This window comes from Notolepis coatsorum (assembly GCF_963971535.1).
Source record: "Notolepis coatsorum genome assembly, chromosome: 19".
Taxonomy (NCBI): domain Eukaryota; kingdom Metazoa; phylum Chordata; class Actinopteri; order Aulopiformes; family Paralepididae; genus Notolepis; species Notolepis coatsorum.
In genome coordinates this window covers 5,508,272-5,518,698 of record NC_140183.1, presented here as the reverse complement: position 1 = coordinate 5,518,698, position 10,427 = coordinate 5,508,272, and the positions used below count along the sequence as shown (strand labels likewise).

Below are 10,427 nucleotides of genomic sequence, written 5' to 3'. Positions count from 1 at the left end.
ATGCATTGCGATAGTATGATAAAACAAGGAATACACCCGCCAAAATACATTCCCCTTCATTTGGCCCTTGCTTGATAAATGGGTATGGATTGGCGTAACGGAATGTGATTCAATGTTTTTCCACTTCAGAATGAAACAAAGACCATACTAGGATCCCTGTAACACTGTATTTCTATCGCCGTTCTCTCGAGTCTTGCCTTCTTGACCCCCGAGTCTGTATTCAACTTGAGGAAAGATAGGTCCTTCTATGAGCGTCTGTCTGTCTGTCTGCCTCTTCGGTGCGTACTGAGGGGGATAGAGGTCCTTCTATGAGCGTCTGTCTGTCTGTCTGCTCTGCCTCTTCGGTGCGTACTGAGGGGGATAGAGGGCCTTCTATGAGTGTCTGTCTGTCTGCCTCTCCGGTGCGTACTGAGGGGGATAGAGGTCCTTCTATGAGCGTCTGTCTGTCTGTCTGTCTGCCTCTCCGGTGCGTACTGAGGGGGATAGAGGTCCTTCTATGAGCGTCTGTCTGTCTGTCTGTCTGCCTCTCCGGTGCGTACTGAGGGGGATAGAGGGCCTTCTATGAGCGTCTGTCTGTCTGTCTGTCTGCCTCTTCGGTGCGTACTGAGGGGGATAGAGGGCCTTCTATGAGCGTCTGTCTGTCTGTCTGCCTGCCTCTTCGGTGCGTACTGAGGGGGATAGAGGGCCTTCTATGAGCGTCTGTCTGTCTGTCTCTCTGCCTCTTCGGTGCGTACTGAGGGGGATAGAGGGCCTTCTATGAGCGTCTGTCTGTCTGCCTCTTCGGTGCGTACTGAGGGGGATAGAGGGCCTTCTATGAGCGTCTGTCTGTCTGCCTCTTCGGTGCGTACTGAGGGGGATAGAGGGCCTTCTATGAGCGTCTGTCTGTCTGCCTCTTCGGTGCGTACTGAGGGGGATAGAGGGCCTTCTATGAGCGTCTGTCTGTCTGTCTGTCTGTCTGCCTCTTCGGTGCGTACTGAGGGGGATGGAGGTCCTTCTATGAGCGTCTGTCTGTCTGTCTGCCTCTTCGGTGCGTACTGAGGGGGATAGAGGTCCTTCTATGAGCGTCTGTCTGTCTGTCTGTCTGCCTCTTCGGTGCGTACTGAGGGGGATAGAGGGCCTTCTATGAGCGTCTGTCTGTCTGCCTCTTCGGTGCGTACTGAGGGGGATAGAGGTCCTTCTATGAGCGTCTGTCTGTCTGTCTGCCTCTTCGGTGCGTACTGAGGGGGATAGAGGGCCTTCTATGAGCGTCTGTCTGCCTCTTCGGTGCGTACTGAGGGGGATAGAGGTCCTTCTATGAGCATCTGTCTGCCTCTTCGGTGCGTACTGAGGGGGATAGAGGTCCTTCTATGAGCGTCTGTCTGCCTCTTCGGTGCTTACTGAGGGCCTTCTATGAGCGTCGGCCTGCTCCGTGACTCATTCTTTCTGGTCCAGACGGTGATTCATAGAACACACAGCAGCTGACGCAAAATGGCCGCCTGGTTTGCAAACCTGCATTTACAAGGAAGACTGTCATCACCGACGTGATCGTTACTCATCGCAAGATCAACCACTTCCTCCATCTTTGGTTACCATCACAAACGAGCCTAGTCCTATACTGAAAGTACATTTTCCGTCTAGGATTAAAAGTATAATGTGCAACGCCGCCAAACGGTGACCTCTAGGCAAAAGAGCCTCACTTGGTATTGCCCTTTGTTTACGGTTTGTTTTGGATGTGTCCCGACGTGTGGGTTGGGGGTTTAGTTGTTCTACAGAGAGTTTCTCCAGGCAGAGCCGGAGCCCGGAGGTGTGGCCAGCAGTAGTGACTCCTCCCCTATACCTACTGAAATCCAACCCAGACAAAAACTAAGGCCATGTCAAACCCAGCCAACAAAATAGAAACATACTAGGGCTGCTGCGGTATTGATTTTTTCCTTACCGCACAAATTTGCGAAGCCATTCAAACCGCCGCGGTAACCGCAAAAATAAACTTTTATGTTAAAATAATTGGTTCCTAAATAAACTTTTCAAATGAATTTATTTCTTTTTTTTTATCCACTCTTTCCCCCATTTTCTATTTTTCTCCCATCCCAATTTCGTATCATCCAATTCAACCCTCCCGTCTCGAAAGCTGTTTCTTGCCTCCCACAAGCCGGCTGCAATGTGGACTAAGTCATACATAGCACGAGTCCCCTCCGATACGAGGTAACAGCAGTCGCATCTTTCAGCATCAGGGGTGTGCGCTTTGGAGGGGCGCCGCCCCCATCGCTTCCTGATTCTACTGCGCAGGCGCACCAACCGACCTGTAGGAGTCGCTGTCCACAACGCCCGATCCCCACCCATCAGTTTCCCACCCCCTAATACTGCCAATGTGTATTAGTACGGACGACCAGCTAAACTGAAAGCAATGTGGAGAGCTGGGCTCGCAGTGGTGGTGAGCGCCTTGCCCACTGCACCACATAGCCGCCCTCGAATGTATTTATTTCTATAGACTCGTGTATTTTTTCACACTACAGAATGCAGCCTCTAATAACCATTATTGCTCGAGACGTAAAAGACACTGTAAAAGATAAGCTAAAAAGACAGACAACGCCACTTATTTCAAATACGTTCTTTGAGATGAAAATTCATGCAGTAACTATTTCTATTTCCATCCCTGCTGCTAGCTAACGTTAAAACTAACCTAAAGTTAGTTGTTCACCAACAATCTCAACATTTGTATTAGCGTTAACTCAAAAACACAGAACCGGACGACACAAGTCGCTAGCGATAGCAGCAATAATACTTCCGGTCGGGGTGTTTCAAAATAAAAGAGCAATGTCTAAAACACCGGAAAGACGTTTATTTTGTACATTTTGTGGCAGCGTTACAGCATTTCAGTGTTTTCGCTTGGACACATCTCTTGAAACGATTTCATGTTTACGGATTTTTTTTTCTTTTTTTAAATGAACGAAAAAGATCGGATCAGTCTTCGTCTGGACAAGGAAAATAACTGTCAAAAGTGCAGTACCACGTTGTCCTCGTTTGACATTACAGATTCTACCTTTAAGTCAAAGATAGTGAATAATAAGACATCCACCATCTTTGACTAAAGCTTCTTAGACCATCTTTGGCTTAAATGAATGTCCATCCTTGCCTTGGTCAAATTATAGCAACCAAATATGTCTTAAAAAGCTATAGCTGAATGTAAATCTTAAGCCATTAGGTAACCACAGGCAGGACTACCACCATCAATAAAACTGGACAACTTAAGAACTTTTAAATTATCTTTTTTTTTTATTCCACATACATGAAATTACATATTTCCCTCCAAATAACAGTTATGTTTGGGTGTTCTGTATGAAAATTCCAAAGACATGATCAAAGCTAGCCAGCCCGGCAGCGACCTCCCTTACCTCTCTGCTAACTACTTCTCAGCCACATGCAATTTAGGCAAGTATCAAAAAAAATAAAAATAAAAATAAAAATAAAAACAAATAAAAACCTTAAATTGGAAAAGCAGTAACTAGATAAGCACATGGGGGAAAGATATTCTCACTGTTCTGCTCACACGCACAGCAACAGCAACAAGCTTGTGTGCTATTTTTTATTTATTTTTTGTTCATAAGTTTTCTATACCTCGTAATTGATACATAGAAATACAAATGCAGGTCACCCCGAGAGGACAAACTAAAAGCGGGCGGGGGGGGGGGGAAATAAGAAAGTTGAGCAAGTGACAGTAAATGGAATGTAACCCTTCTGTTCCGGCACTCTCTTCGTACTACCTTACCCCTTCTTTCCCTCCTTCCGCTGTCAAGTTCTCTAAGCTAAGTATGGACTAAAAAACCCTGCGCCTCCTCGGATACGAGGGACCGACTGCCACGCTGTGAAAAAAAAAAACCCACGGATGTATCGTCGAGAGCGAAAAACGAGTGTAGATCGAGCACAAGACCATAATAAACATGAACAGAACGCACGTACAGTATAACCATTTCCCCACGCGTTTTTCCACACGTGTTTGAGAACTCGTCCCCCCCTCACCCAGTGCATCAATAATGCAAGACCCCCATTGTCCCCCCACACACGAAAACAAAAAATATAAAGAAGGGCCGCTCACTAGTGCCCACGAACCCCAACACACGTTTACCGCCCTCATCCCGTCTACCAGCCTCCTGCCCCCCACATCCCGTCTACCAGCCTCCTGCCGCCACCCCCCTCCCTCCCCACCCCCTTGTTCCAAAACATATCCCGTTCCCGTAATAACTATAAAAGAAGAAGAGTAAACCAGTCGAGGGGCGAGATGTCTTGATGGTGACAACAACTAAAAGAAGGAAGATGGAGAGAGAGAGCGAGCTGGACGACCAAGAAGAACAAGAGGTGGTCTCAGTGTTGGATGATGATGATGATGATGAGCCGGGACGATGAGGACAGGCAAGACGGGGACGACAGAGTGAGAGAGAGAGTGGGGGGTGGGGTGTTCGTCTCATCCTCTGGACTCCTCTCGATCCTCAGGACTCCTGTTGATCCTCACCTTCGACCTGAGTGTCAGAGGTCCACAGCTGGGAAAGAGAGGGAAGAGGAACAGAGAGAGAGGAGGAAGAGAGAGAGGAGGAAGAGACGGAGAAGAGAGAGAGGAGGAAGAGAGAGAAGATACATGTTAGTTCCTGTTCCTCCTCTCGCCAACGTCTGAACAAAAGGACAGTCTGCATGGCGTCACGAAAGCCATGGATGTTCCTAGTCCTGTGATACCAGTGAGGCTCCTTATAGAATCTACACTCTGGCCCCCCCCACACAGGTCAAAGGTCACCATGTACACTCTGCCCCCCCCCCCCCTCCTACAGGTCAAAGGTCACCATGTACACTCTGCCCCCCCTCATACAGGTCAAAGGTCACCATGTACACTCTGCCCCGCCTACAGGTCAAAGGTCAGCACGTAGAATGACGAGAGCAGGATGAAATGTGAGCGATATGTTTTTTCTGCCCCACGATATGTACCGTCACATTTCATTTCTGGTACGGCGATACAGATATAAATATATTGTCCCTATTTTAGCACAGTGCTGAACCTCTCGAGAACATTGAGCCCCATATTCTTTGTCATATCATATCAGTTGCATCGATTGTTCAAAATGTATTTCAATGGAGATCCCTCGTGTCAATCCATTTTATTTCATTATTATTAGGGATGCCCCGATCGATCGGCCACCGATCGTTATCGGCCGATATTCAGTATAAATATGCGATCAGTGATCGGTGATAATGTTTTATTTTCACCGATCGTCAAACCCGATCTCAGTCGCTGTCGCTGAGTTCTGTCTCAGACACCGGTGGTGCGGCGTCTGCTCTCGAGTCCAGCCCCTCCCGCACGCATGTAAACACGGGTCTAGTCTAGTGAGACACGGGAGGACGGCGTGTGTCTCCCTGAGCTAACGTTAGCTTAGCTACCGTTACAAAATGACCCAGTCAACTATTCACTTTTAGTTTAATACATGATGAGGCATTGTCTAACCGAACGGTATCTAGCCGGCCAGCTACAGATAGCTCCTGACATCAACAAACGCTCTAGCAAGTATAGTAGGTAGGTATGATACCTGTTAGCTGTTAGCTCACGTTAGCGCAAGTTAGTTCACTGTTAAAAACGAAATGTCCCATTGAACTAAATAATTCACTGAGGCGTTGTATTAACGTTATATATCCGGCTAGCAGTAGCTACAGATAGCTCCTGATATCAATGTCTTATAACACTGATTTGATGCGTATTCGAGCTGAGGGCTTGCTGAGCACAGTTAAGTAACGTTATACCAATAGGGTCCAGGTGCAGCGCCGGAGAATCCTGGCCGTAGCTCGAGGCTACTCGAGTATAGGTCCAGCTGCAGCTCCGGAGAATCCTGGCTGTAGCTGGAGGCTACTAGAGTACACACAGACAGTGGAGCTTGTTGCGTGGTGGCGATGTCTCGCAGATAATACAAGTACAAGTCTAAATTATATAATATATATATTTTATATAAAAAAAAAAAGAAATTATATAAAATAAATTTTAATTTCTTTTAATCAAAAACGATCGGTATCGGATCGGTATCGGCCGATATGGCTCACGACGATCGGTGATCGGTATCGGTGGCAAAAAACATGATCGGGGCATACCTAATTATTATAATTAATTCTGTATGTTCTTATTTGGTCTTATGTATATTCTCTTCAAACAGTTGTTGTGTCGTACATGTTAACCCTTTCACTACCACACTACAGAAGGTTAACCCTTTCACTACCACACTACAGACGGTCACTGTAGTGTGGTAGTGAAAGGTTAACCTTCTGTAGTGTGGTAGTGAAAGGGTTATCCATTTGTCACGTGGCAGTGAAAGGGTTAACCATTTGGTGGTGTGGTAGTGAAAGGGTTAAACATAATTAACCCCCAGGATGATAATAAACATCTTGTATCTTATATTCCGACACATGTATGCTTTCACATCTGCCTGGTTGAGTTTGTGTTGGTGTGATTTGGACCACTTCAAATTAACCCTTTCACCACCACACTACATAAGCTTAACTTAGGTGTGAAAGCCCCCTAACTTTGTTAAAAGCCCCTGGCAAGGTATGTGCCCGATTGGCACATCGTCCGTCTGTATCAAAAGTGCTGCAGCACTCGTGTTTGTGAAATGCTCTTGAAATAATATCCACTTACTGTCAAATTGTCTCTCAGTAGCTGCATGATCAACGTACTGTCTTTGTACGAGTCTTCATTCAGTGAGTCGAGCTCCGCAATGGCATCATCGAAAGCCTACAGGAGTCAGAACACACAGGCAACGGTTTAGAAGAGGCGTCTTACAAAAACAAGGACCTCAGTACAGTAGTGATGTAGTGTCAGTACAGTAGTGATGTAGTGTCAGTACAGTAGTGATGTAGTGTCAGTACAGTAGTGATGTAGTGTCAGTACAGTAGTGATGTAGTGTCAGTACAGTAGTGATGTAGTGTCAGTACAGTAGTGATGTAGTGTCAGTAGTGATGTAGTGTCAGTAGTGATGTAGTGTCAGTACAGTAGTGATGTAGTGTCAGTACAGTAGTGATGTAGTGTCAGTACAGTAGTGATGTAGTGTCAGTACAGTAGTGATGTAGTGTCAGTAGTGATGTAGTGTCAGTACAGTAGTGATGTAGTGTCAGTAGTGATGTAGTGTCAGTACAGTAGTGATGTAGTGTCAGTACAGTAGTGATGTAGTGTCAGTACAGTAGTGATGTAGTGTCAGTACAGTAGTGATGTAGTGTCAGTAGTGATGTAGTGTCAGTACAGTAGTGATGTAGTGTCAGTACAGTAGTGATGTAGTGTCAGTACAGTAGTGATGTAGTGTCAGCACAGTAGTGATGTAGTGTCAGTAGTGATGTAGTGTCAGTACAGTAGTGATGTAGTGTCAGTACAGTAGTGATGTAGTGTCAGTAGTGATGTAGTGTCAGTACAGTAGTGATGTAGTGTCAGTAGTGATGTAGTGTCAGTACAGTAGTGATGTAGTGTCAGTAGTGATGTAGTGTCAGTAGTGATGTAGTGTCAGTACAGTAGTGATGTAGTGTCAGTAGTGATGTAGTGTCAGTAGTGATGTAGTGTCAGTACAGTAGTGATGTAGTGTCAGTAGTGATGTAGTGTCAGTACAGTAGTGATGTAGTGTCAGTACAGTAGTGATGTAGTGTCAGTAGTGATGTAGTGTCAGTAGTGATGTAGTGTCAGTACAGTAGTGATTAGGGATGGGTACCTTTCACATTTGAACCGATACCGGTACCTGTGAATCGATACCGGTACCCAACGGTACCTTTTTTCGGTACTTTAGTCTCAAGAAATTTAATTTACCTACCTCAGTCGTAAAAAAAAAAATCCAAAAAAAATCCAAAAAAAAAAAAAATTAATAAGAAATATTTTTTTTTATTTTTTTTTCGGTTTCTCACTTGATTCGATACTCGGTAGTACCGACGTGTTTCGGTTCGGTACCTCAAAAGTACCGAATTCGGTACCCATCCCTAGTAGTGATGTAGTGTCAGTACAGTAGTGATGTAGTGTCAGTACAGTAGTGATGTAGTGTCAGTACAGTAGTGATGTAGTGTCAGTACAGTAGTGACGGCACGTATACAGGACGATTTGCCCGCCAGCGTCACACCTCTCGCGGCTCGGGTGTGCATATTTTTTTATACAATATATATATATATATATCGAATTAATATATATACTCATTTTTGGCAGTCAATGAGTTAAGAGGTTAAAGGCCCAATCAGTGATCTAAATGTGAAGAAAAGAGTGTGTGCGTGTGCTTACCGATTTGGCCAGCTTGCAGGCCTCGTCAGGTGTGTTGAGGATCTCGTAGTAGAAGACGGAGAAGTTCAGGGCGAGGCCGAGGCGGATGGGGTGCGTGGGCTGCATGTCCTTCTTGCTGATCTCAAACGCATCTTTGTAGGCCTCCTGTGAGCTGTCAATGATGGCTGAGGAGACAGAGACGACAAGCGTCATTAGCAGAGTATACCTTATGTATCATTAGTAGAGTATACCTTATCTGTATCATTAGTAGAGTATACCTTATGTATCATTAGTAGAGTATACCTTATGTATCATTAGCCAGAGTATACCTTATGTATCATTAGCCAGTAGGAGTGTAAAGGTACACGTATCGAACCGTTTTAGTGTGTACCGTACCGTACCGAACGGCTGTGTACCGAACGAATACAACAGTATGTTAACCACTAACGACTGCCCACCGGGGGCTGTTTTTTTTCACAATCTAATATAATTATTATCAATATAGAATATTCGTTGACAGCCCTACAAGTACAATTAGTTACTGCACACTACATCACCCCTGAGTGAAACATGGAAAGCCAAACTCTCCCCCACTGTATCGAAAACCGGTACCGAACCGCGACTTCAAAACCGAGGTACGTACCGTACCGTGGTTTTTGTGTACCGTTACACCCCTATTAGCCAGAGTATACCTTATGGCTTATGTATCACAGCATATTGTATGTCTCGTCTTATGTACTCACCCAATAAAAAGGAGGGAGAGACAGAGAAAGAAGACTGATGTTATAAAATAGCGTAAAAGGGATAGTTCCAATCTTTTGGAACCCTAGCCGTAGTATGTTGTTGGATCAGCAGAGTCTCAGTGTCGTCCACGCCGCTCCTCACACTAGCGCCGGCTAATAGCAACAAAACAAACGCAAAGTCCGTGGGGTCGAGCTCCCGTCTGTACTAGCCGTCTAAAATCACCGAAATCTACAGACAGGAGCGCGAACCCATCGACTTTGCATTGGTTGGTGGCTAACCAGCCAGAGCTAGCATGAAGAACAGCATGGACTGTGCCGAGGAAGGACTCCAACGACCGACAACATCATTGGTTGATTGGTACCCTAGGAAATAGGGCTACGGTTCTAAAGATCTAAACTAGCCCTTTAAATCATGAAACACACAGAGACTGAAAGACATAGCACACACTAAACTTTCAATCAAGCATTGTGAGCGAGAATTTGGCCCAATAATTACCCATGCAATCAGAACATGGCGGGAAACACAAAAGAAATATCCTAACCCTCAAGAATGGCATAATCACACTCCCATATTCAATAACAATGCACTCTTAATGGGAAAACGACCTATAAGATTCCCTATATGGGAAGAGAAAGGCATACACTCATTAGGGGATATTTTTAATAACAAGGGCCTCTGTAGTTATGTCGAAATATGCATAAAGTTTAACCTCACCGAGTCCACATGGCTTTTTTACATACAGTTACGACTTTGTATGAGATCTCACGGTGTTCCATTACTCATACCAATTGAACACCACAGATACCACAAATTTTTCTATGAAAGAGATACATTGGGAGGTTTTGTATCAGGTTTTTATTATCAATTACTAACGTCCTCGTATGAAACCCTTCAACTAGACACTGTCTGGAGGAGGGATATACCAGACCTGGAATATGACTTTGATTGGCAAGGAGCCTGGGCAAATGTCCGACTTACATCAAGGAACCCGGATCATCAACAAATCAATCTGAACTATATTCACAGGACATACTTGACTCCTATAAGGCTGTGCAAAATGGGGCTTATACAAGACTCCAAATGCTCCCAATGTACAAATGGGGACGAAGGAACATTTATGCACATGTATTGGGACTGCCCACCAGTTAAGGCATTCTGGAAAGATGTGTCCCAACAATTATCAATACTCGTATTTTGGAATATACCTGTACACCCCGCGGTATTACTATTGAATGATGTTTTTGAGTTTGCAGTGAATCCACAACTAAAAAGATTGGTTTTATCGGGTATCACAGTAGCTAAAAAACTGATCGCATCACGTTGGTTTCAACCGGAAAAAATTTGCCGAAAAGTGTGGTTTCTTACATATCTCGATGTGATATATCAAGAAATATCTACAGCAAGAATTCTGGGGCTCAATGAATCCAAAATGTCAATGTGGTTAGAAGTGGTG

The 10,427-nt window shown here is 44.9% G+C and overlaps 1 protein-coding gene across 1 annotated transcript in view; it reads right to left on the bottom strand.

Moving 5' to 3' along the window:
- Positions 1–3,229: 3,229 nt before the first annotated feature.
- LOC311246678 (14-3-3 protein zeta/delta-like) overlaps positions 3,230–10,427 on the bottom strand; it is a 53,597-nt gene continuing 46,399 nt past the window's right edge. Inside the window, exons 4-6 of the mRNA XM_084336860.1 lie at positions 8,252–8,415; positions 6,641–6,736; positions 3,230–4,514 (exon numbers count right to left, since the gene is read on the bottom strand). Coding sequence (XP_084192986.1) covers positions 4,464–4,514; positions 6,641–6,736; positions 8,252–8,415 — 311 coding nt within the window. The 3' untranslated portion in view covers positions 3,230–4,463. The remainder of the gene's footprint in view (positions 4,515–6,640; positions 6,737–8,251; positions 8,416–10,427) is intronic.